The sequence below is a fragment of the Corvus cornix genome, chromosome 21 (genome assembly GCF_000738735.6).
Source record: "Corvus cornix cornix isolate S_Up_H32 chromosome 21, ASM73873v5, whole genome shotgun sequence".
In the NCBI taxonomy this organism is placed as follows: Eukaryota; Metazoa; Chordata; class Aves; order Passeriformes; family Corvidae; genus Corvus; species Corvus cornix.
In genome coordinates, this window is record NC_046350.1 from 3334084 (window position 1) to 3360051 (window position 25968).

At 58.0% G+C, this 25968-nt stretch overlaps 1 protein-coding gene across 4 annotated transcripts; it reads right to left on the reverse strand.

Moving 5' to 3' along the window:
• Positions 1-478: 478 nt before the first annotated feature.
• On the reverse strand, positions 479-25968 carry TP73 (tumor protein p73). Of its 4 annotated transcripts, XM_010405845.2 has the most exons (14): positions 25873-25968; positions 24244-24339; positions 23446-23569; positions 18491-18736; positions 6942-7128; positions 6705-6820; positions 5989-6098; positions 5510-5652; positions 5099-5187; positions 4686-4810; positions 4074-4228; positions 3834-3966; positions 3021-3114; positions 479-1492 (listed from the first exon to the last, which is right to left on the reverse strand). In XM_010405845.2, exons 1-14 carry the CDS (start codon positions 25881-25883, stop codon positions 1172-1174), a joined length of 1950 nt encoding a protein of 649 aa, XP_010404147.1. In that variant the 5' UTR covers positions 25884-25968; the 3' UTR covers positions 479-1171. The 4 variants fall into 4 exon arrangements, with proteins under 4 accessions (XP_010404147.1, XP_019145353.1, XP_019145351.1 ...); XM_019289807.2 differs by lacking the exon at positions 3021-3114 and having other exon boundaries at positions 1375-1492; positions 25873-25950; XM_019289808.2 differs by lacking the exons at positions 23446-23569; positions 24244-24339; positions 25873-25968 and adding an exon at positions 19802-20015.

Consider the following 25968-nt stretch of genomic DNA (forward strand, 5'->3'; position numbering starts at 1 on the left):
AGTGACCAGGGCTGAGGGGACAGATGCAGCAACTCCCTGCCTGCCCTCCCTTCCACAGCAGAAGCTCCTGTGACTTCCAGTGCTTTTCCAAGACCTGTTGTGGGACATTGCCTTCCCAAATGTGAAGGGAATGAACATTAAGGCAGGGAACACACCTGTTCATGTCCTTGCTTTCTGTGAAGGCTTTTTTCCCTGTCTGAATCAACAAAGAAATTACAGCTGGGAAAAGTGACCAGGAACAGAACAGAACTGGTCACCCAGTCCATGCCATGCTCCAAAGAGATGGAATTTACGCCATGGCATTCCAGCTTGTCAGGTCTGACCTGTCAACAAAACTCTCCAAGGGAGCAGGGAGGGATTATCCAGACCTCTGACCTCCCAGGACAATCACTGGCTTTCCCCCTCCTCCACAACTGCATGCAAGAGATTCAGAGGAGGAAAAAAACTGAGTTTTGAATAGATAAGGCTGGAGACAGGATTCGCTGCATGTTTACATGCTACAACATGAAATTAATTTACTTGACACTGCAGTGTCTCAGGAGTCAGTATCAATTTTTATAGCTTACATGAAAATAAATCTTTCTCTCTCCTTACAGCACAATGAGTTTACTGTATGTACATTCTGTTTATATACACCAACCTTTAAGTACAAGAACACATTGGGAACGGACAAACAGGTTCTTTCTGGCTCTACAGAGGGCTGAGGGAAGGGGTGCTTTTGGCAGTCCATGGAAAAGCAGGATGTGGCTTCACACCAGTCCCTGGCGATGCCTGCACAGGTCAGGGCTGAGTCCGTGTCGCAGTGACAAAGCCCTCTCAGTTTGGGACACCACGGAGAACACGGACGATGAGCAGGGATGAGAAGAACGTGCCATCCTTACACTGCTGGAGGCAGGGACGCTCCAGGAAAACACAAACCGGCCCGTGCCCCCCGTGTCACGGGCAGGCAGAAATCCTGCTCTGGTTGCTGAGCTGGCTCGGCTGCCCTCCTCCTTTTCTTCCTCCTCCTCACCTCCAGTTTCCTCCTCAGGGCAGGCGCCTCCTGCCTGGCTCAGGGCCTGCAGTTCCCCTGGATAACAAAATTAAACTTCTCCAGGTGCGCAAGGCTGCAAATACATTTCAAGGGGGGGGAGTTTGTCACCCCCCTGGTGTCTCACACCTCTGGAGCCCCTCAGTTGATCTCTCCCTCCGTGAACTCCTCCTTTATGGACTGTTTGCGGGATTTGCAGTCCGGGAGGTCGAAGCCGAAGTCGGCCCAGTCGTCGGCCGCGCCGCGGTTGGGGATGGTGATGGTGTGGCGCACGCGGAAGTGCACGGCCTCCATCACCCGCTGCCGCTGCAGCTCGCCCGAGCTGCCGATGGAGATGGTGGAGGCGTTGCTGCTGGAGCGGATCAGCTGCTGGGCCCCGTAGTCGTGGCTCTGTTTGAGCTCCTGCAGGCCCCGCCAGATAATCATCCGGTACTGCTCCGGGATCTTCAGTGCTCCGAGATCCTGCAAGGACAGCACCGCTGAGGCACGGCCGCCAGAGGAGTGATTGTACCAGCAGGAGCGAGCCCTGGACCCCCAGGTCGTGCTTTTGGGGGGACACATGGGCATGATGCCCAACGGACCTCCCACCATGGCCATGGGTCCATCACCCCCTGGGTTATTCCTCGTTTGTAACCCAGCTACTCCACTGCAGCTTTGCAGGTTGGAGACTTTTTGTTGTTGTTTTGGCAGGGGTTCATATCAAACAGATGTGGGAGGGAAGGAAGGGAACGTTCCCCTTGGACACAGGTGGCAGAGCAGCGTGTGGAGCATCCTTGTGCCTGTGCACTTGGGACTGCTTCTGCTCTGGTCCTGGCCCGGGAGGCTGGAATGGCACCTGCCTCGAGCACTGAGATGTGGGTGACAGCGGCTCTCGCAAAGCCAGGAGAGGTGGGTGACCTCAGACAGGGGAGCTGTGCCAGCACAGAGACCAGCACAGCAGGGAGCTGCCGGGGATCCATGTTAATGCCACAGAGACTCACGGGAGCGTTAACTGGAGCAGACAGCGAGTACGCAATTAGTAGCTACAAACGCCGACTCAGACACACAGCTCTGCCCTGACACAGGTTTTGGCCATTCCTAAACATTTTCTTGGACAGCTGACAGACGGTCACAGAGTTAGTTCAGCAAATGGTCCAAAACCAGGCTCAGGTTACACAACTGGCCCCAGCCACCAGTGACAAATCATCATCTCTCCTGCAGGATGTTGTAGCTGCCAGGTAGAGACACTGCTACGCCTGCCTGGGGCAAAATGGGGTTGGGCAGGAGCTCTGTCTCAGCAAAAACACCAACTCCAGGATTTACAGGGCTTGCCACGGCTCAAAGGGTTCAGGATTTTTTTTTGTTTTCCTTTTTCTTGTTCCCCTGATGGGCTGGGGAAGCCCTGGCTCAGGTGCCACCCCTGATACCAGCAGTGTGGCAGCAGCAGAGGCTGATGCTCTAGACACACACAGGTACTTCCAGCATCCCTTCCATGCTTTTTCTGACAGCTTTTACCTGACCTGGGCTATTTCATTCCAAGCTTCCATTAATAAAAATGCCCTGGGCTCAACTTCTTTATTTCAGCCTCTTTCATCTTAAAGATTAGCAGGGGAAGAGGTGAGACCAGGTTAAACCTCCCTGAACTGCAGTGGGGTGTCCCTGCTGGCTCAGTGGGATTTGGGGTGTCCCTCTGAGCACCTCAGCTGTGTTCTCTGTGTTAGGTGGAAAATCTCCCTGAGCTGGGACCCTGGGATCTTTGATCTCTGCTGTTTCTGAGAGTCTGGAGGAAGCAGCTGAGACTGGTTGTGGTTTCTACCAAGGCCTGAGCTATCGCTACCTCTGAAGGACCACCAAGGGGGCAGGAATGAGAGGCATCAATCCTGGGAGCACATGTTCTGTGTGAGGGGTTGGGGCACAGGTTTCCCTTCCTCCAAAACAGTTTTGGTTTTGCTTTTCAGACCAACAGCTGCTGGAAACAAGTGGTAAGAACAGATCTCCCCAAAGCATTTACCTCTATGGATAGGTTCTGCAGGTGGTAAATATTCTGTAACCCTTGTGAGGTGAAATAGTCGATGCAGTTTGGACACCCCAATCCTGTTAAAAAACTGCAGAGAAAGTTTGGAAAATAAAGTGGCATTAAGTTCTCATGAACAACAGCTGTGTCCCATCTCTGTGGGACAGACCGTGTCAGGTGGGGGACGTGGAGAACTCCACTGCCACTAAGGTCAAAGCCAAGTGTGGGGTTATGTTCATTCCTTAAACTACAGATGTTTTTCTCCTGATTGTCTGAGATTTTGGCTCAGGAATTCATAATACGAGGGAGCTCCAGCTACTGGGGAGGGGGATCAGGGCATGCCCCGGGTTCTGCCCTATGCAGATGCTGGCCCAGGGTCTGTGAAAACATCCATGGTCTTTTTAAAGGCCAAAACTTTAAAAATCTGCAGAGCTGTTAATGCATTCCTGATGAAAATAAGCCACATGGACCCATTTCCAGGTGTTGCTGGACGGAAGGGGAAGGGGGAAGCTCACGAAGCTACATGCCAGTGGACATGTAGGGCAAGACCCTCGTTTGGATGTACTTAATTTCTGATTGATCGGGGTGGATTCCCAGGGAGCTGCATGAGGGCAGTGGGGGTTTCTGACTGGTCGGTAGCTGGGCTTTGGTGGCTGAGGTGAGAGGAACAGTCTGTGATTGCGGAGCAGTGATTTCTCAGTTGGGGCCAGTGGCCAGTTGACCAGTTGCCAGACAGATGGGAAGGTTAGAGCGAGGGACACAGCAAGGAGCAGAGGACAAGACAGACAGGGCACCGGGCACCTTCCTTACCTGACGAGGCTGGGGTCGGGGTTGTAGGGTGGCGGGGGGGTGCAGTGTGACCCGGACACCATGGACTGGGACGAGTGGCCCCCGTTCATTTCTCCGTTGGGCTGCATGGGGTGGCTGTTCAGCATTCCGGGTCCTGGGCAGTGGCAACAAATGCACCCCTTAGATACCACCCAGACCTGATAACCCTGCACTGCCTGGGCAGGGAGAGCCCCGTGCCCGGCCTGGCGATGGAGGACGTACCCATGGGGCCCAGGCTGGGTGCAGAGCCGGAGCTGTGCTGGGCAGGCTGCCCCACCAGCTGGTTCACAGAGGGCAGCTTGTTGATTCCTCCGCCGTGGACTTTATTCATGGGGGAAAGGACAGGGCCGTAGGAGGAAGGTGTCTGCAGCTGGCTCCTGTTCCGGGAGGGAACACGCTGGTCAGACTGGGATGGGTGGGATGGAGCTGCCCTGCTCTGGTCTGGAGCTCCACTCCAGCCCATGAGACCTCCCTGCCAAGGGTGCTCAGGGGCTGTGGGGGTCTCAAGGAGCTGCGGGGGTCTCAAGGGGCTGCAGGGCTCTGGGGGGACTGTGGGGGTCTCAGTAACTGTGGGGATCTTAGGGACTGTGGGTGGTCTCAGTGACAGGAGAGGTCTCAAGGACCATGGGTGTCTCAAGGGGCCGCAGGGGCCTGGGGGACTGGGGGAGTCTCAGGGACTGTGGGGGGTGTCAGGGACTTTGGGGGTCTCAGGGACTGTGAGGGTCTCTGGCTGTGAGGGTCTCAGGGACTTTGGGGGTCTCAGGGACTGTGAGGGTCTCTGGCTGTGAGGGTTTCAGGGACTTTGGAGGTCTCGGGGGCTGTGGCAGGACTCACTGCCTCTGCAGGAGCTGCTGCTGCTGCTGCCTGTAGGAATCCACCAGCTGCTGCGGGACCAGGTCCACCAGCTCCAGGCTCTCCTTTATCTTCATCAGGATCTCAAAGTTCTCCCGGCCTCGCACCTGGAGGAGGGAACAAGACCAGGACTTTGCTTTACTCCCATCCCACCTTATGCTCCCTTTTTCCACAGGCTGTCACTGTGGCCAGGGACTGCTCGGGATGCAGGAATCCCTTGGACATGTGCACCCGTGCATGCTTTTGCTCCTATTCAAGGCCCCTGCTGTCCTACAGGAGCCCGTGCAGCCCCAACCTGCCCGACATCTCTTCCCCAAGATGCTTCTGGCAGAGGGGACGGTGCCAGCGCTGTCCCAAGCCGAGTTCTGACCCTGTTGCAGCTCAGCCACACTTACGGGCACGTAGTACATCTCCTCCTCCCCGTGCCTCCGTTTCTTAATGCCGGTGCCCAGCGCTGGGATGCCCTGGGGGCTCTGCTTGAACGCTGGAAAGGAGAAGGGAAGAGAATTGGTGGAGTCCTGGGAGACAGGACATGGCAGGGAGCACCTCAAGCCGTGCAGGATGCTGAAACCATTCCCTTGCGGCCTGGCATGGGAGCGTCCCTTTGTTATTGTCAATAATGAATAAATGTATCTGGCCGCGGGAGCCGTGCACAGGCATCTTTGGGCTCTGCAAGGGGGTCCGATGTGTGAGATTTAGTGGGGAAAGGTCAAAGCATCACCCCTGAGTGTGGATTTGAGCCCAAACTTCGGGAGTGCAGGGACTTTGGGTGCCCTGAGCCCCCCGCCCCCTGTCAGGGGACTCACTGCGCTTGTTGGCGTTGCCGTTCTTGGCCGCGCTCTCGTTCAGGGCTTGCTGCTCTCGGAAATGATCCTCGTCGGCTTTCCGGTCCCTGCCGGGACAGGCACAGATCCGCCCCTCGAAGGATCTCCTCCCCAGGACCTGGCCGCTGGGAGAGCAGAGCAATCAGCGGCCCTGCTGCCGCTCGGGAAGGGCGCTGGGACTCAGCCCAGGCAGAAACCAGACCAGGGAGCAGCAGAGCCCCTCAGCAGCTGGCTCCTGGGGAAGAGGCGCGCATGGGGCAGAGGAAGGCTCCAGCTGCTGGGCTGGGTCCCTGGTCCCTCCGTGCCAGCCCTTTTCCAAGCTGGCAGAAGGGAGCATTCCCGTGCAGCGAGCTGGGGCTGCCCCATCCCGTTCCCTGGGGGTGCTCCCTGCAGGGCAGGGTTCCTTCCCCAGCCCTCCCGCGGTGGGAGGGATGCCCATCCCTGCTCCCACAGCCACTCACTCTCTCGTCTCCAGGGTGATGATGATGAGGATGGGCCTCCTGTTCATCCCTCCCACGCAGCTGCTGTTGCACATGAAGTTGTACAGGATGGTGGTGAACTCGGTCCCCACCTGCCCGAGAGGGGAGAGCAGGTGCTGAGCGGGAAGTGATGGGGGGAGGCAGGATGGCACTCCCCGGGGAGTGAAGAAGAGGAGGGGAGGCAGGCTGGGACCCCCGGGCAATGAAGAAGAGGAGGGGAGGCAGGCTGGGACCCCCGGGGAGTGAAGAAGAGGAGGGGAGGCAGGCTGGGACCCCCGGAGAGTGAAGAAGAGGAGAGGTGGCAGGCTGGGACCCCCGGGGAGTGAGGAATCAGGGCTGGACCCTCTGGCACAGGGCTGGTGCCTTGGCAGGATGAGCAGGGGAACGCCAGCAATGGTGTGGGAATGGTCCCGGCTGGAAAGAGGGGACTGAACCAGGACTGGGGGGGCACCCAGGGCAGGGCTGGAGGGGGTATCCCATTACACCCCACTTCCCAAGACCAGGCTGCTCTGGGATGCTTCACAGGGCGGGGAGCTGCAGGTGCTGGAGTGTAGCTGCCACCGCTGCCAGGGGCGAGCAGTGAGTGGTCTAAGATGTGCCAGGGCAAGGGGGACACTTGGACCCTTTGCCCCGTGCCAAGCAACCCAAACCATGGAGGCAGCAGCCGGTCCCTCCCCCCGCCGCGAGCAGCCGGGTACCTGCGGGGGCTCGTAGGGCACCATCACGCTCTGCCGTCCCGTCACCGGGTCATCCACGTACTGGGACAGGTTGTTGCCTTCCACCCGGATCAGGTGGCTGGCAGGGGCTGACTGGCCTGCAAGGCAAACCTCCAGTTAGAGCTGTGGCTGCCCGGGGGGCTCACCCTGCGCACACGAGGGCTGTGACACGAGGGACACACGGCCCCCCAGGCCATGCGGGCAGCTCGGAGCCCTCACCGTCGTTGAAGTCGCGGCCGAGCTCATGGTTGGGGCAGCGCTTCACCACCTCGGTGACGTGCTCTGCCTTCTTGTAGACGGGCATGGCCCGGATGATGGTGCCCGGGGGCGGCGAGGTGGACACCTTGATCTGGATGGGGCATGTCTTGGCGATCTGACAGTAGAGCTTCTTCAGCAGCGGGGAGTACTGGGAAAGAGGAGACATCCCTCAGGTGAGCATCACTGGTGGGGTGGAGGGTGCTCCCCTGGCCACCCTCGGCTTCCTCTGCTGCTCTGGTATAAAGGCAGGGTTCCTTCTCTTCCCTTTCCCCTGGAAATACTGAAATCTGACCATTTCACCCACACTATGTGGTATCTGCTTTCCACATAAACCAGGTACAGCCACCTCCTGGGGCTGGGAAGGGTTTCCCAGATGGGCAAGGGCTCTGGCAGAGCTGGGTCACCGCTGCACTGAGGCAGAGGGAATCTCACTGAAAATCAGCAAAGCCCTCGTTCGTGCATCGCTCAGCCCGTTTTGAAAACATTCCCAAATCTGCTCTCACACATGGCTCCTGACCAAGGGCTGGGAGCACCAAGGGCACTGGCGCATCACAGCCTGAGGAAATCGTGCTTAGCAGTGTCACAGCTCATTAGGCAGGACCTGGGAGTTTCATTCTGACACAGATGGGTTTGTCCTGATCCTGACTCCATCCTTTGCAGCAGCAGTGGTTCATGGAAGGGACAGGGTGGGGACATGATGGGGACCACTGCCCGGGCTGGCCGTGGGAGGAGGATGCTCTGTGGCAGCTGGAGGCAGTGCCCACAGTCACTGCTGAGTAGAAAACGGTTTGTGGCCACCAAATTCTTCCCTGTGAGGGCACAGTGGGGTTTGCTCAGCGGCAAACTTCTCTCACAAGGCCCTTGGATGGGGGAAGCTCTGGAGGCTGCAGCGTGTGCCCCTTCAGAGCAGGGCTGGGGAAGGAGAACTTGTCCTTCACCTTCCAGGAACTGCCCATGTGTGGGGATGTGCAATTCCCTTCCACCTCATCTGTGCCACGCTGTTTTCCATCTCGCAAGGAATGTGTTTGCTATACACCAGCCCACCCCTGTGCTCGGAGCAGCCCGTCTCTGCATGGCAGGGCATGTTCCCGCTCCAGGTATTTTATCTCATCCCCACAACACAGTGCCCAGTGCCAAAAAAATACCACCGTGCAGAGTGTTTGTGGGGATGTTAAAGCTTGTCCCAAGCCATCCAAATACAGGTGTGCCCAGGGGAGGCTCTGCTCTCCCGCCAGCGGGGGGTTCCTGAGCTGGGGCTGCCCATAACAGGGGCTCAGCACAGGGCTGGGGGGTGTTCAGGGGCTGACATGGATGGCTCAGTCCCCACTTTTCCTGGCCATGAGCATGTCCCAGTGCAGCTGTGGATCAGGCAGGAAGGATTTGTGTGTCCCAGTCCCCCTGCCCTGGCTGCAGGAGCGGATCTGCCTGTGGATGAGCGAGGTGCTCCCACCACCAGGACTGGGACAGGGCAAACAACATAAAGCATTTCCAGGTTTGTCTCATTTGGGTGGTCTCTGGGGAAGTTCTGGGAAGACATAAAGGTCAGAGGCTCCACCAAGGCAAACAGCAGCAGTTCCTGCAGCTCCTCCAGCACTGGGCTGGTACTGGCTCCTGGAGGCACAACAATGGGGTGTCGTGGGTGTCCCAAGATCAGAACCTGCTCGGTGCTGGGGGGAGCAGGAAGGTGCTGTGGTCACTGGAGGGTGGTGACCGAGAGGTGTAACACAAACTTGAACCTGACAGCAAGAATTAATCCTTATTTTTGTAGGCACTTGGACTTGCCCAACCAGAGAGGATGCTTGGAAACACCAACTTCTACTGAAATCCCCAAATTTTGCACTTATACCTCAGGATGCTGGCTACACCTTGCCTCCATGGCCAGGCTAGCTTCTTGGGTGTGACCCTGCACCCCCAGCAGGGATTCTCAGGGATCAGGCCTGAGTTGGAAGCGCAGGCTCCACTCAGAATGTGGTGACTCCGCTCTGCCTGGCCAGAGAGGAAACTCCCACGTGGCTGCAGCCCACGGAACCCACTCGCCCACCACGATGGGGTTTAATGCCCTCGTCTAGAGGAACCACTGTGGCAAAACAAGGGTTATTTGGAGGGGGCTCTTGCTTGCCAGGTGTTAAAACACTGACAACTCCTGTCAAAGGATCTTTTCATGTAGACATTCCCGGGCAGCCCTCAACATGCCTGGGAACTATAACTGCTCTGGAAGAGCAGAGGTGCATTATGGCAAGTTCTTTGGTAACAAATTCTCTCATTATACCATGTTATGACATGGATAAATCTCTGTTAAATAGCAGAGGGATGCCCTGCAGGGGGAAGGCGGCCGCTCCGCGCAGACTTGCCTCCGCTGATAACCTTATCGTGTCCCAACAGCTCCGGGATCGCCTTCAAAGATCCCTCCACAATAACAAACTATTCTTTTAAGGAACTCCCTGCTGATAATTCTGGGCAAGAAAAGTCCAGGCTGTGCCCTGGGCGGCCGCGCTCCTGATTCCTCTCGGTGTGGAGCCGTCCTCTGCCGCATCTCCAGCCGAGCGCTCCCGGTCCCACAGACCCAGGCTGCTCATGGCCACCAGGACAACCAGCATCGTGGTTTTGGGATCCCAGGAGGTTCTGCAGCCCCAGCTGTGCTGCATCCCCAGCTTGGCTACGCACACTCTCTGTAGGGGACAGCAAAACCTGTGCTGAGCAGTGTCCCTGGGCAGGCACCTCTCTCCTCCGTTATCTGTATTTGCTAATTACCCGCCATGCACATCTCTGCCGGGCTGTGCTGCATCACCTGAGGCCCTGGTACGTCCCAGCACAGCCATACCCTGCACAGCACCCTGCAGGGACCACAGGCACCACATGCTGCTCGAGTGTGATGTGAGGCAGTGGCAGAGCAGAACCCAGAGATCAAAATGCTGGGATGTAACCCAGACCAGCGCGGCCGCCTCGCTGCTTCGGCTCTCTGTGTGCCACGGTCGTGCTCCTGCCACCTGCACTGGGGGCAACCTCGGTCTGTTCACTCACATCCTCCCCACTCTGCAGTGTTTGGACAAACTGACCTCTCAGCACTGGCCACATGTGGCAGCTGGGTCACAGCCAAAGCTCAGGTCACTTGGGCTGCTGCCAGCTTGCTGTTGGGTGTAGGAACAACATTTTGGGGCACCTGTACACCTTCCTGGTACATCCAGACCTCAGCTCCAGGATTCCTTTCAGACCTACAAAGGAGCCTGGGTGTGTTCTGCCCTGGGCAACTCCTGCCTGTGTCTCCAGACCCTGCTCTGCCCGGGGGACTGCTGGTGTCTGTCTCCGTGCTTACATTAGGACTAAGGTCCATCTCTGTTCCTGGAAAGCACCGGAGAGCGTCTGTTACTGGGTGTCACTGTGTGTTTGAGGAACACAACAGGTTTCTGTGGCTTGTGGGTGCTCGATTGCTCCAACCAGCACAGAGCAGCAGCAGCAGCACTGACAGTCTCCCTGGAGCCTATGGAACACACAGAACCTGTATTCCTCTGGGGTTTCCTGCAGCTTCCAGTGTCACCCTCAACTTCTGGGCTGATACTGCTACGGCAGATCTGTCTCTGTCCCTTCCCTGCCAGTGCTGTCTGTCCAGAGCTCTAGGAACAAGCCAAAAAATGGAAAAGCCAAATTATTTAACCCCTAGCAGCCTATCAGCTCTAAGTTCTGTGTCCCCAAGAGCTTGGTACCACAGAAGGTCTCTGGATGTGTTTGAAACGCAGCTGCTTTTTGGGTGAGACGAGGCTGTGCTGCACCAGTGCCAGATGGAACAGGACACAAACAAGTCACCCCATGGTGGCACCGGCCACTGTGAGGCTTCACCATGGTTATCCCAGTGCTGCTGCCCCATGGAAATGTTTTGGACATCACAAGATTCCACTGAGTGAATGCCCCACAGTGGCTCGTGGATGCAGCGTTGACGTGGAGTCTCAGCATCCATCACTGCCCAACCTGAGACAGGATCAGGGGATGGTTCCACAGGCCACCAGTGCTGCCACCCCACACAGAGAATGAGCAGGGAGAGGTGGTTTTCCTCATGGATGCTGACAGCCTCACACCAAAAATAACCTGAATCCTCTGCCTGGAAAGACCTCCTGGCGAAGTCCATCTTGCCCAGCCCTTCCTGGGCAGCAGAACCGCTAGGAGGATGTGTCCCAACAGATTTGGAGCTGATAAAATCTTATTTATCGTCAACTGTTGACACCGAAGCGTCTAGACTTGCCTGTTGGGGAAGGTGCAGCCAAGGCCTCCTTTCCCTCTTGAAGGAAATGATTTGCTCAACAATTGCTTTTTCCACAAATCCTCCCCCCCCCCTCCTCCCTACCAGCCACCTCCTCCTCCTCCTCTTCTTCTCCTACATTCCAGGCTTCTCATTAGCTCTACTCAAGACGTGTCCAGGACTGCAGTCAATGGATCCCCAATAAAGCCACTGGCCTGGCAAGGCAGAGAGAAGAAAAGTGCCGCCTCCGGCTGCTAATTTCCTTGCACTCCCCAGCAAGCAGCTGCGGAGCTGCATCCTGGGACAGGTTGGGGCAGATCGCAGCCGAGAGGTGATAATAACGTGTCTGTCATCTTCCCCAGACATGTAGCATCTTGCAAACCGCAAATACCGTTAACCGGCTCGGACGAATCTGTTACGGCAGATCCTGGAAGACGTGCCGGCGGCACAGCTAATTTTTTTTTAATAGCCATTTTTTAATCACCGGCCTGTAAACTCCTCACTGAGCTGGAAATTCCTTCCCAAGCTACTTTGTTGCTCATTTACTACGAGCCGGGTTTGAGTATGACTGGTGCTTGAGAGGAGAGGGGAGTGTCCGGCAGGGCCTGAGGTACCTGTCCAGCACACAGGTGGGCTGGGCAGTGGGGATACTGCCCTGGGCATGGCTGTAAGAGGTACCCTGGTACCCCTATCTCCAGTCCCTGCACCACAGTGGTGATGGACTGGGGCGATGGCCATAAGGGATACCCCAAAACCCATCTCTCCATGTCTCCATTCCCTGCACCGTGGTGGCGATGGATTGAGGTGACAGCTGTAAGGGATGCCCCAACACCCACCTCCCTGTGCCTCCAGTCCCTGGACTGTGGTGGTGATGGATTGAGGTGATGGCCGTAAAGGATGCCCCAAAACCCACCTCCCTGTGCCTCCAGTCCCTGCACCGTGGTGGTGATGGATTGAGGTGATGGCCCTAAGGGATGCCCTAACACCCACCTCTGTCTCCCTTCAGTCCCTGCACCACGGTGGTGATGGCCATAAGGAACACCCCGCCTCCCTGTGCCTACGGTCCCCGCACCATGGCAGCGATGCCTTGGGGTGACACCAAGCCACCACCAGCTGTGCCCAGGACAGGGGGTCTCAAGGCACCCAGCAGAGCCCCCCTGATCACCCCAGCCATCATCAGCTGCAGGGGACCTCTGTCACCCACAGGTCCCCCAGCCCTACAGACCACTGAGGTCTCAGGGCCCCCGCTAGAGCAGCACAGGGAGGCTACCAGTGCTCCAGCCTGCATTCTTCTACCTTAATTAGCATGCCATTACTGCTAATTAAAATCCCTTGGTTCACCCACAAAGGAGTCCTCTCCCTGCCTTCCACAGTGAGCACATCCTTAAAATAACTTCCAGCTGGGATCTCTCTCAGTCACTGCTGAGCCAGCGCTGGCACTTCTGGGGTTTAATCTCTTCTTGTAGGTCTGACTCCCTCTGTGTGGTAGATGCTCAGATCCCCTGACCAAGCCAACCCCTTCTCTCCCACCCAAAAAGGAAGCCACAAATCCAGCAAGGAGGTTACTTCACACTGCCAAGGATGCAGGGAGCGGGCGGGAAGGGAAGGGAAGGGAAGGGAAGGGAAGGGAAGGGAAGGGAATTGCTGCTGGTCTTGGGAATTGCTGCTGGGAATGAAATATGAAAACCAGCACAGCTAAAGCAGGGTTCAGGGGAAAACACAGGCTCTGGAGCATCCCAGGAGGGCTGTGCCATGGAGGAGGGGCTGCTCCTCTGCTCTCTCTCAGCTACTGCCTGAGTGGGCATGGGGAGTGAGTGGGTTTGCCAAGGGCACACCAGCATCCTTTCCCCCTCTCATGCACCAGAGATCAGGGCTCCCAACTCTCTCCCACCTCTCCTGCCTTCCCGATGGAGCAGCATTGCCAGGAAGCCATTCCCTTGACCTGTGCATACCAGACACGTTCAAGATAATGGAGCTGATAGCGGGATCGTGTTGGAACATCACACACTGAATTCCTTTGCCTTTTTTTCTTAATTCCGTTGTGTCTGGAGCTCCTGGAGCCTCATCCACACCCTGAGAAAGCTGGTGGAAAGCCTCCAGTGGGTTGGCTTCGATGGGTTCCAGAGAAGGCTGGTGCCGAGGTTGCTTTCCTACTTCTGGCATGGCAAAATACCCACGCTCATCTGCACACTCAGAGCGTCCTCAGGGCGTGTGGCCCCTGATCATCTCCAGGCCACGGCTGTTGGACAGCAACCTCCCTGGGATATGGGAAAATGCCAGAGAGAGTTTGCAGAGGGATCTCTTGGACTGTAGATGCTCCTGAAGGTTTTCCCCTCCTCTTTATATCTGCCTCTACCCCAACAAGCCTCAGACAGCGACCAGCAAGGGAGAGCCTGCCTCCCACCACACCAATTACTCCCATCCTCCTCATTCAGTTGGGACAGAGAAATCATTTCAGCTCCCCAGTGCCCGTGCTCCAGCTGCAAGATCTATCAAGCAAGTGGAACCAGTTCCGCACTGCCATCTCCCACTGGCCGAGCACTGGGAAGCAGACTGGTTTGCTGTCCATGGCAGCAGGAGCAGCTCTCCTTGGCTGTGGACCTGTCCAGCCTTTCCCTCGCAGGCTGTTTGCTCCCCGAAACAGCAACCAGAGCCTGGGTGCGGTTCGGACCCTCCATGCCTGTGTCAGAGACCGCCCTGCCTGCTCAGCTCGGGGGCTTGTCCGTCTCCCCCCGGCTCCAGGGGCTCCGTGTGAGCCCGGGCAGCTCCCCCGCACCACGGCCCCGAGCCCCCACGTCCCTTTGCAGCCCGGCCGCGGGAGGCCAAAGACCCCATTAACACCTCTGCAGCTCCGGCACATGTGACAGCGTCCGGCGGGGAGGGAGCCCCGCTCCGCCGCCAGCCCGACTTGAGAAAAATCCTAATTATCCGTCAGTTACCAGCTGGCTGGCGTGGCGAGGGGCTGCGGCGAGAAAACCGCCGCGATCGGCTGCGGCTGCAGCGTGTCCGGGCAGCTCCGGGCAGCGCAGCCCCGGTGGCCCCGGCGGGCGGGCAGGATGCCGGCGTGCCCCGTCTTGCCGTGCCGCAGCTCCCGGTCCTCGGCCCGCCCCGCCGCAGCAGCCTGCCAGAGGGGGGCTTCCAACCCACAGGGAAAACCTTATTTTCGGCATCTGGCCGTTGCTCTCCGCGATAAGAAGGCCATTAAAAATGAAAAGGGAGGTGGCAGCAGCCTGGAGGGCTTCTCACAGCACGGACCGGCGCGGCTGCTGCCGTCCAGAGCTGGTGGTGACGCGCAGTGCTCAGCCCAGGGGTTGGGACAGACAGTGTCACCCACCACTGCCCAGAGTCCCTCTGCGAGGGCACACCTCAGTCAGTCCCAAGGCTTCACCTTTCTCCGTTCACCTCTTTTCTAAAATTAGAAAATCAGCGTTTTGAGGCAAGAGAGAGCGGCTGATGATGCTCCGGTCCCATTGCCCACAGTGCTGCCCTCAGACCCCTTCCTTCTCCTCCTGCATTGAGTCAAAGGTTTCTGCTAAAGCACATCTTATCTCTGGAGAGATATGCAGACTCCTCATTTGAATCCTTCAGGAGCTGGGATTCTTTGGGTACATTCCTTGGTAAATTGTTCCTATGGTTAATTATCCTCACTGCTAAAAAAAAATATTTCACCTTGTTTCTAGTCTGAATTTGCCTGGCTTCAGCTTCCAAGTGTTGGATCTCATTATGTCTTTTGCTATTAGATTAAAGAGCTGGCTGCTATCAGGAACCATCTCCTGGACACACCACGATTGAGCCCCCTTGCTCTTCTTGGGGGTAACTTCCATGCAGAACATTTCTCTGGTGTTGCTCTACAAGGCATCTGTTCCAAATCGTTCATCTTCTTCGCATCTCCCTCCCAAGCCATGTCTGTTCTGTCAGCAGAAGGTTTGAAGTGCGGACAGGAGCACTGTGTGTGTGTGTCAGGGCCTGGGGACACTTTGCTCCCCTGGGTGACACTGGCTTGCCCAGCCCTGCAGAGCAAGCACTTGTCCAGCTCACTTGCCCAGAGTGGCCAGCTCACCTGGTCCTTAGGAGCCTCCTCTCCTAAGTGAGGGAGAATGGATAATGCCACATGTTCCAGAGGGATTCAAGTCCAAACCCTTCAAAACCAGGAGGCCATTGGGCTACACACTTCCATCAGCCAAAGCTCATGATTATATCAAAAAATGATGCTGGATTGTTTGACAAGGTGACTCACACAAACCATTTGCTTTGGCACTGCCTCCTCACCAGCTGTCCATTCCTCCGTGGCCAGATCCTCCATGATTCAACCCCAGACTGCAGGAAACCTTCAGCTGAGACTCCTTCCAGTGCAGGAAGCTCCAAATTTCTGCTCAGCATGTTGGCTCTGCCGAGCTTGTGGTCAATGCTTGGTGGAAATTGATCAACCATCCTGGCATAAATTATTGGGCACAGCGAAGCTCAGCGTATCGAAAGCCATGAGGCTTCTGCAGGAGGAACAGGCTGGGTTGGTTCTTCCCAAATGCTGCCCCAAACCACACGTGTCCTGCAGAGCACCGGGACAGTCGGTGCTGCTGTGCTTGGTGTGACCATCACTGCCCTGTCACATGTCCCTCTCTGTCCCCAGCCCTACTGACCGGACATTTACCTTCCCTTCCCAAGTGCCTGCATCTGCCAATGGCTTTTCCTTATCTTCCATGTGTGCTCCCACCTCCTGTGGAGGCTCACGCTGTCCCATCCAGCATTATTTGTGTGTTCACTGACAGCATGGAGCACATTTGTTTTGCTGAGCTCCTTTCCCCGTTAAACCAGGACGAACTCTCAGGTGTGGCAGTGGCGCTGCAGAGCTCACGGTGAGTGGGAGGAAGGCAGCAATTTCATCTTCCAGCACTGACCATGCCTGTGACAGCCCCAGCCAGGAGGACACGGAGTGACACCAGCTGTCACCGCAGCAGGACCATTCCTCACATGGCACCGTGGCAAGCCGGACACACTGCACCCACCTTGGCAATCCTGCAGGAATCACTGCTTCAAATGAAACGTCCCCTGTGCTTTCCAGGGTGCCAGATGCTGCCAACCCACTGGTGCTGCCCACAAGGCTCAGCTCCAGCACAGGTGGGCACTGGCCCTGCAGCCAACCTGCTCTGGGGGATGCAGCCACCCTGGCATGGTGGCTCAGAGGGCCACACACCTCTCACTGCCTTCCCAAGTGTTAAAGTCACTTCAGGCACTCACATCCTCACTGTGGACCCTTCCTAAGACCCCTCCTTGCAGCCATGGCTCCCAGCCCCGGCTGGTGGGCGCATCCTCCCCGGATGCTCCCAGCCACTTCTAGAATGAGCGTGTTCTCCGGGCAGCTCCCGGGTCCAGCTGCTCTCCTGGCATCGTGTGCCTGCCCTGATCTCCCTCAAAGGCGTGGGAAAAACAGCCATATGCTGTCCTGGTGAGGACAGGAGCTCCCAGTGGGACACGGCAGTTCCAGGAGCACAGTGTGATGAGGGACAGCCTGAACTCCCTTTAGTTAGAACCGCGGAAAGATCCCAGGGGAATGGGATGGCTTTCAGGAGGGGAGCCCTGCTGCGCTGCATCTGCTCCATCCCAAAGCCATCCCCCGGCACTCCTAGCTGGGGACAGTGGCAAACAAACGAGCGTCGGACACGTTCTGGTCCCCATCCCAGCATGTCGGGACAAGACACCCTGCAGCGCCTTGTTTCGGTTTCCATTGGGACGCGTGAGTGGCACGGGAATGCCTCCCTTCCCTGTGCAGCTTTACCTGTAACTGAGTTATCCCCCAGGAGGGATAGGAGTGGGCTGGAGTCACATCCTGCCCGAGGACCTCTGGTTTATTCAGTTCCTAATGAAATGCATCCCTGAGCAACATCCCGCAAGGAAAGACAGTGGAAAGAGTGGAGACTTTACCACCCCTACGAGGGCAAGTCCTGTTTAACCACGGCGCTGCCCCAAGCCCCCGGTGCGTGTGAAGCTGCAGCCACCGGCTGCGGGGAAGCTGCTGGGCTGCACCAGCCGGGAATTCGGCTGCGTTCAGCCGCCCGACCGCTGCCGGCTCGCTGCTGCTTTCCCACTCCACACACCCACTGGCTTCCGCAGGACACAGCCCCAGCGCTGCGGCCGCTACCGGAGCCCGTCCCCTCCTGCATCCTCCCCAGGACAACCGGGAGCATCTCGCCGGCCGCTGCCCGGGGTGTCCCTGCACGACAGCATCCAAGGATGCTTTCTGTCTCCCGCAGGAAGGACCGTATTGGCAATTAAACACGTCACCTTCCGCAAACAAAGGTCATTATCACGCCCGGGGCTTAAACATCGCTGGGCTGCTCTGCCCGTTCCATGACAGTGTCAAACCGCAGCCCCGGAGGAAACTGCTGCTGCTGCGGTGTGTCAGTCGTCCCGCCCCAACCTTCCTGCTCTGCCAGTGCTTCCCGGAGGAGAAAACCCGCCCGGCTCAAGCGTGGTGAGCGGCTCTCCCCGGTACTCCAGAGGCACCCGCTGTGGGAATGCCTCCGGCACCGGCCACAAGTGCTGGTTCTCCTTAAAAACGCTGCGCTGAGCCAGTAGCAAGGATGCGAATTTAGCACCTTTTGCCACAAAAAGCAAAGCAGCCCCCGAGCGCTCTGCCCGGTCCCTGGGTCCCTGCTCGCAGAGCTCTCCTGTGCTCGGCAGCAGGAGGGCGGTCGGAGCAGCCGTGGACCAAAGCTGCATCCCGGCTCCCGAGCAGACAGCACGGAGCTGTGCAGCCATCCCTCTGTGCATCAAAACCTACTGCGCTTAAAAGCCCGCTCTCTTATTTGCTGTGACTTGCAGGGATTACATTACTCGTCTAGTACGGGATGGAGAAAGACTGTAAATGACAAGCAGGCACTTACAGCGAAGCTGGGAGACACGAGCCTCGTCTCTGACAGCACCCGCTGGCAAATACGCCGGGAAGCACCGTGAGAACAAGGCAGGTACTTCCCCAGGACATTTCTTTTCGGAGGACATTTACCCACAGTTTAGGGAATTGCGGCGGGAGAAGTGACATCCCAGCCGCTGTGCTTCACAGCCCTTTGGGAGAAACCCCCTGGAAAGCAAGCGCCGATGTTTCCAGCACGCTTTGCTTCCCAGGGCCACCGCCTGCGCCGGTGAAGTCCCCATCAGTGGGGGCTGCATCCCGCAGCTGCCCCGTGAGAGCCTCCCCACCGCCGCCGCGCTGGGTGTCGGCGGGGAGGACGCGGCCGGCGGTGCTGAGCATCTCCCTAGCCAAGGTAGAAGACACGAAACTTACTGTCCAGGTGGCTGACTTGGCGGTGCTGGACTGCTGGAAGGTCACCTCGAAGTGGTGGGGACCAGGGTAGTCGGTGTTGGAGGGGATGACGGGAGCCGGGGACATGGCGTCGAAGGTAGAGCTGGGCTGCGAGTAGGGCGAGTGCGTTGGGACATTGGAGGTGTGCTCGGAGCTGTAGGGGCTGGTGGAGGCTGCTCTGCTGCCGATGCTCTGATCCATGCTGTTGTTCAGCAAATTGAACTGGGACTGGAGGAAGGGAAAAGGGGAGGAGGGAAAAAAGAAAACACCAGCCAGTTTAGAGACAGGGAAACCTCAGCCACCTTTCTCCAGGGCTGGGGTGTCCTGTTACAGCCTCCTTAAAGGGCCAGCGTGCAGGAGGGGAGCCAAAAGAGCTGGTCTGGGTGGCTCGGGTTTTCCGACAGGTCACCACTTGTGTGAGGGATAAACTCCGTGTGCTTAAATCACCCCCCTCGAGCTGCTCCATCCTCGCTGGAGGCAGCGAGGTGCCACAATCCCGGATTTCTAGCGCACCTGCCTTGGGGAAGCCACGCTTCTGACAGCGGCGAGAAGGCAGGGATGTTGTGGGGTTTGCTCAGGTGTGGGAAATGTCCCTCTGCAGGCAGGGAGTGACAGCCCTGTCCTGCACGCAGGGCTCTTCTCCACGGTGTCCCTTCCAGCAGCCAGAGTGTCACAGCTCGGTGAGGCCACCCTGCCAAGGAGAGCAGCAGTCCCTGGCGATGACATCGCTCCATCGCGACGGCGATACCGAGCGGCCGTCCTGTATTCCGAGCTGTCCCTCGTGTGCTCGCTGGTCACGGACACACACCTACACACCGCTCCCGGGAGTGCTGCCCTGAGCCAACCAGCCCCGAGCAGTGATTTGTAGCTGGTTTCCCAGCGGGATGTTTGCTCCCAGGGCCCGATGCTGCTCTAATTTGGGGAAAACCTCAAACCTACAAAGCACGCGGCTGCGATGCAGCGCACTGCAGGAAAGTCACAGGGCAAACGGACCCACTTAGGCAGGTCCTGGCTCTTATTCCAGACCTGTTGGACCAAATCATGACTTTTTACAATTTTTTCCTTATTCCTCCTCTGACCAATTACTCTCAGATTCTTCCAATAGGAGCTGGCAGCTCCTTTACCCGCAGGCACAGCCCAAGCACAGCAACATTCCCAAGAGCCGTGTGGCTAAAGCGACCTTAGCATTTCATTGGAAAATCAGACTCAAATACAACTGTTTCTCAGAGCAAGTGGAATGGTTTTTTCCCCCAGAAATCTGCAATTCCCGAGTTGCTCAGGGGTTGCTCTCACCCTGCAGCCCCGAGGCAGTGGCAGTGCTGGTGACCACGCGCAGTGTCCAGTGCATCGCTGTGCGTCATCCTCGCTCCCTGCACTGGAGCAGCGACACAGCCCCCCTTGACTGCCCTCATGCCTGGCAGGGACTGTCCTGTCCCTGTCCCCAGCACCCACTGGGGCAGCTCTGGGAAGCCAGGAGCTGTGGAAGCAGCCGTAGGCACAGCCAGCAGGCTCAGCCTTCTCCAAAGGGCAGCAAGGCTCACAGCTCAGGAATCAGGAGACGTGTTTTAACTTGGGATCCCAACCTCACCCAACCCTCTACGATGTGGAATGGTTTAAAGGCAATCATCCTTCTCCAGGGAAGTTCTCCTGTTGCCTGCATCTCTCACAAGGTCGTTGGAGCCTGTGACTAACTGGAGGAATGCTGAACAAGATCTGGCTTGCTTTTACACATCCAACCATTTTCTCCCCTAAAATATGTGCCTAAATCCCTCTATTCCTCTTCACCGCTCTATAAATAGCCCAGCCGAAGACAAGCCAAGCTTTCCTTAATCCAGGCTTCACCTGGAGAAAAACTTATGAGAAACTCTGGCAAAACAGGCACGTTAGGAAAGCTCTTGCCATCCAACTGGGAAATGCAGCTGCCATGGGGAGCAGTGAGGTGGCACAGGCAAAGCTCAGGGATCAACCACGAGAACAGCAGCAAGGGAAAAGGGATTGCTGCAGAATGGGGCTGCACACAGCCCAGATGATCCAGGAGTATCAGGACTGAGCTGTTTTGCTCTCATGCTGAGAGCCAGGACCATTCATGGCTGAAGCCTGTGGCTGTAAATGGGCAAGTGAATGGGGACCCACCACAGAATGGAGCATCCTGAGCTCTGCATGGGAGGAAACCTTCCCTCAGGAAGAATGATGAGATAAGAGACCCAGGGTATCACCTCTGCCAGCCAGGCTGGCTGCCCTGAGCTGGGCTGCCTTAGCACAAAGCAAGAGGCAGCATCCTGAGTGCTTGGGCTTTGGGAATCTGCTGGCATAGACATCCAGAGTCAGGTGCATCGTTTGCAGGGCAAAACGATGGACTTGCTGTTCAAAATTGATGACATTATGGAAACATTTCCCTAAAAGACCAATCGAAGGCAGGTGTGTGTGTGTGTGTGTGTCTGTAAATATGTACCTACACACACAGGAATAATTATTCACACAACTGCAGCAACGACCTCCCACGGAACAGCCCCGACAACGGGACACATGGGCTTGGTACCAACACACTTAAGGTAAAAACCAGGAATGAAGTGATTTCCTTCTATCTCCAACTGCCTCTGTGCCTGTGCTGGACTGTTCCGAATGCCAGGGACAGACACAACCCCCTTTCCCTAAGGAAACAACCTCAGCGCTTGAGGACAGGGCTGGGAGTGTATTACCTGCAGCACAGGTCCTGCTTCACCCGCTCGACCCTCCCAGGGATCCCCACCAGGGAAAGGAAGCCTGCCAGGGGAGGCAGGAGTGTGGTGTGGGCTTGGCTGGGGAGGTCAAAGTGGTGCTGGTGGTGTCCAGCACCTCCAGGTGTTCCTCGGATGGATGCTCCAGCTGACATCCCTCCCACCTGGGTACACACAGGTAGGTGAGCCTGCACCCCTGGCACCTGAGGCTCAAATCACACCTTGGGCTCTGCAAGCACCAGATGGGGCAAAGCAAGAGGAACAGTGACCGATCACTGAGGCTGCAGCATCCTGCACCAACACGGCTCGTGGCTCATGAGCGGGGCTGGACCAGCCCCAGCTCCTCCGTGCAGCTGTAGCATGGGGATGGGTGTGCACTGGGACAACCCCTGAGCATCCTGGGCAGCAGCAGCCAGGCTGGGCAGGCAGAGCCAGAGCAGGTGCCCCAGCAGTAGAGGATAATTCTAAGCAGAGCATCAAGGCAACCCCCACCCACAGCAAGCAGCACCTACCGTGGTGTAATGCTGCATCGGGTCGCTGATGTAGAGCATTTTAGTTGTCTTGGGGTTCACGCAGCACCGGGAAGCCTCCTGCCACGGGAGTCATGGGGTCGGGGCGGTGGCCGGGGTGGGGTGGCGGGTGGGACGAAGGAGCGCGGGAGCGGGGCCGGGCAGGCAGCGCCAGGGATGCTGCGCCGGCCACCCGTGTGCCGCCGTCTGTTGGCTTTTTTGCTTTTTTCATCTCCCTTAGTTCTGTCAACTCGCTGCATCCAACAACAAAACAGGGCCCACCCCTTCTGTCCCTCATGAGTATTCATTAAAGCACAGGGCAGGCCCCAGCTTGCCCAGTGATGGACTGGGCGATACCAACCATTCCCACTGCAGGGAGAGCGGGGGTCCAGCTCCACCACCAAACCTGCCCGCATCCCGCTCTCAAAAGCTTCTTCCAGCCGCACGGGGCTGGAGACCTGCTGGGCTGGCACCTGTCACCAGCACACGGAGGTGCCCACCCTTGCCCTGAGCAGGCAGTGCTGTGACTCTGTGAGAGCTCCGTGTCTGGGAGATACGGAGCTGTCTCTATCTGGATGGACAGATACGCATCCATGGTGAGGATGGATGGATGGATGGATGGATGTGTGGATGGATGGATGGATGGATGGATGGATATCTAGAGGGATAGGCAGGAACAGATAGGGATAGATGCCTGGCAGAGCATTGGGGTGACGTGCTCGCAGCCACAGAGCGCCAGCACCACTCTGGCACCACTGCGCGCCACGAGCAGCGGGAATCAGCACGGACCCTGCGCAGCCTCTCCCCTCTCTCGCCTTTCCCTCAGGCCGCTGGCATCCCGTTACCAGAGCACTTCTTGTCATGCCCGCCAGGCTGCTCCGGCCCCGCCGGGCTCGGCTTAGGCTGCAGCGGGAGCGAGGGGAAAGGCGAGGGCTCGCTCAGCGAGGGGCACAGCCCCGATTAGCAGCGCTCTGCCCAGCCCCTGCCCGCTGTGAAAGGCCGGGGAAGGGAGGGAAAACGAGCGGAAAGCGAGGGAAAAGGGGCTGGGGGAGGGGAGGCAAGCTGTCAGCGAGGGAAACGGCGGCTTTCTGGAGGGAAACAGCGTCTCTCCGCAGGGAGATGCAGCGGAGAGCCAGGGCAGCCTCAGGGATGCTCCCGGGAGCCACCGAACACGCGCAAGCGGCCGGGATGTCTCGCGCGCCCGCGATGCTTTTCCAAGACTTTGTCTTAGGCAGAAGCAAAGGCTTCTCGCAGGACGGGCACCGGCACGGAGCTGCGGCTGTGGTGGGAGCAGAGCTGGGAGCACGGCGCGCCCCTCCGGCAGCTCTGCCCCCGCAGCAGCTCACAAATGGCTTTTACTCCACACCGTTTGTCCCAGAGCGAATGACGCTCGGCTCCTGTCCTGGTACTCCCCCAGAGCTCCGAGCCCCCGCTGCTGCCTGCACTGATGTTACCCAACAATAAATAGTCACGGTTTTATTGACCCCTGAGATTACAGGTGACCAGACCCTGCACCAGAGCCCTGTGCCATCGATTACAGGTGACCAGACCCTGTGCCAGTGCCAGCAGTGCTGCACCAGCAAGGCTGGGCTCGGTTTACGGACCAGCAAACACCCCAGAGCCTCCCCCCAGAGCCCCCAGCCCACCCCTGCAGGGAAATCAAGTCTGTGCCTGGTGCAGGTCCCCGTCCCTGCTGTCTGAGCACACTCACCATCACCGAGTCAGTCATGCCTCTCATCTGGAACACGTCCATCGTGACCTCTGTGCGGTTGGAGACCTCGTTGCTGCCGGTGGGGTTGGCTGGAGGGAGGTCGAAGTAGGTGCTGTCTGGCTCCCTGAGGAGAAGGTGAGGGCACAGTCATCTCCCCAGCTCTCCAACGCAGCCTGTGCCACTCCTACCACCCCCCTACCAGCAACTCACTGTCCCCTCAGACCGTGTCCCTTTCCCAACTTCTTCCTCCATCCTCTGCTTTTATTTCCACATGGCAGAGCAGGCTTTACCTGGCAGGTAAAGCAAGCAGAAATATAGGAAATTTTGCATCCACCCAGCTGCTCCAGCATATCTGTCCCCCTGGGATGTCTTCACATGAGGGGACCAAGGGAGGAAGAAGACAAAATGAAGCACAGTCCTTCTCCCTTGCTGGATTAGGGCATGAGGCCTAAGGGCCAGAAGAGTTACAAATGTCTTGGTGGGGCTGGAAGATGTTTAATTTTGGAATTAAGGGTCCCAGCTTGAGGGGAGCTCTGCTCTGGCCCTGACACCATCCCCATGCTGCCCTGGAGCCCTGCAGCCAGGAGGGAGCTACCCATGAGACAGAGAGTTCCGTGCTGTTTGGCAAAAGGAATCCCTGGGCAGAGAGTCTGGGACCTGGGAGCAGAATTTGTCAGGTGGCAAAGGCGTCTGTGGAAAGCAGAGGATGCGAAAGGAAATTTGCCTTTGGCATAGAGCCACCAAAGAGCCACAGCTGCCTCCGAACACCCCCATGGGGAACGCTCACACCCCACTTACAGCGTGCTCCAGAGGTGCTCGAACGTGGTGCCTTCGTCAGCTGCGGACGACTGGGACATCTTCAGAGCGGGGGAGTCTGACAGGGGATAAATCACTCTGGGGGCAAAGGGAAACAGCAGGGTTAGCATTGCCAGCATGCCATGCCATGCCGTGCCGTGCCACGCTGTGCCGTGCCATCTCACTCCAGCAAATCAGCCAGCCAAGGGCGGGAATTCCTCAATCCCAACTCGCTCCCAGAAGCACATCAGGGACCAGAGACCCCTCAGGGCCCCTCGTGGGGGACACACAGGACCAGAGACCCCCAGGATTCATCGTGAGGGAAACACAGGACTGGCATCCCCAGGGTTTTTCATGGGGGACACAGGTGACCAGAGACCCCTCAGAGCCCCTTGTGGGGGACACACAGGACCAGGGACCCCCAAGGCCATTGTGGGGGACACACAGGACCAGAGACCCCCAAGGCCATCGTGGGGGACACACAGGACCAGAGACCCCTCAGGGCCCCTCGTGGGGGACACACAGGACCAGAGACCCCCAGGGCCATCATGGAGACACACAGGACCAGAAACTCCAGAGCCATCATGGGGACACACAGGACCAGGGACCCCCAGGGCCCATCACAGGGAGACACACAGGACCAGAGACCCCAGTGTCCCTCATGGGGGACACACAGGACCAGAGCCCCCCAGAGCCATCTTGGGGACACACAGGACACCCCCATGGGCCATCATGGGGGACAGTGCCCACACCCCCAGCAGTGCAGGCCAGGGCAGCAGGCAGGGGTGACCCAAGCTCAGTGGAATGAACCCGTTTTTCAGCCAAAGCCTCCTGGATGCTGCTGCACAGTCACAACCAGAGCCATGCTCAGTCCAGTCCATTCCCCTCGCCCCTGCACAAGGATTCTTGGCGTCTCTCAGGCATGGAAGGAAAGCAGCCCAGCCCAGCTCTCCCTGTGTGCCCAGAACCTCTCGGACCCAGCAGCCGGAGCCGGAGGTTGCACGGAGCCATCTTGAGCCTCGTGCTGCCTCGATGGGCAACCATCTTCCTGCTCCCTCACCCACTCCCTGGAAGCAGCAGGACCTCTCCCCTGCCCTGGCTGACTCGGATACGCCCCAGGCACATCTGGCTGCCCCTTTCACCCCCGCTGGTGTCAGCGTCCCGTCCCAGCCGCGACATCTCATAGTGAAAACCCGAAACTTCCTGCTTTTTGGGCTTGAGCTGCCGAGCCGAGCTCTCTGAGTGAGGGATGCTCGGGGTGGCCCGGGCCCCTCTGACTCAGCTGGAGACCGGGTGGCTGCAGGGGAGGGAGTTAAAATGAAAGCAGGGAAGCTTTCCCTGTCAGCAGATCCCGTGAGCTGATTTCTACAAAACACAGCATCCGCAGCCACCCTGCCTGGAGGAATTCCCACGGCACAGGAGGGCACAGGAGGGCACAGGAGGGCACAGGAGGGCACAGGAGGGCTCATTCCCCACAGGTCCCATGCCAGGGACAGCTAACAGGCAGAGCCTGGTGTCCTCCCGTCCCTCCTCATCCCACGTGTGACACACAGAGAAATGAAAGGACCTACAGGGCAGCTTTGAGAGGAGGAAAAGCCTAGAACAGATGCAGGTGACTGCTGGTGGCCTTACCCTTCTTCCATGCTGCTTTCCCTGGCCCAGAGCAGCTTCAGGAAGTAGCCAGGCCTTTTCCTCCAGAGGAGAAAGCACCTCCGCACCGCCCCGGCT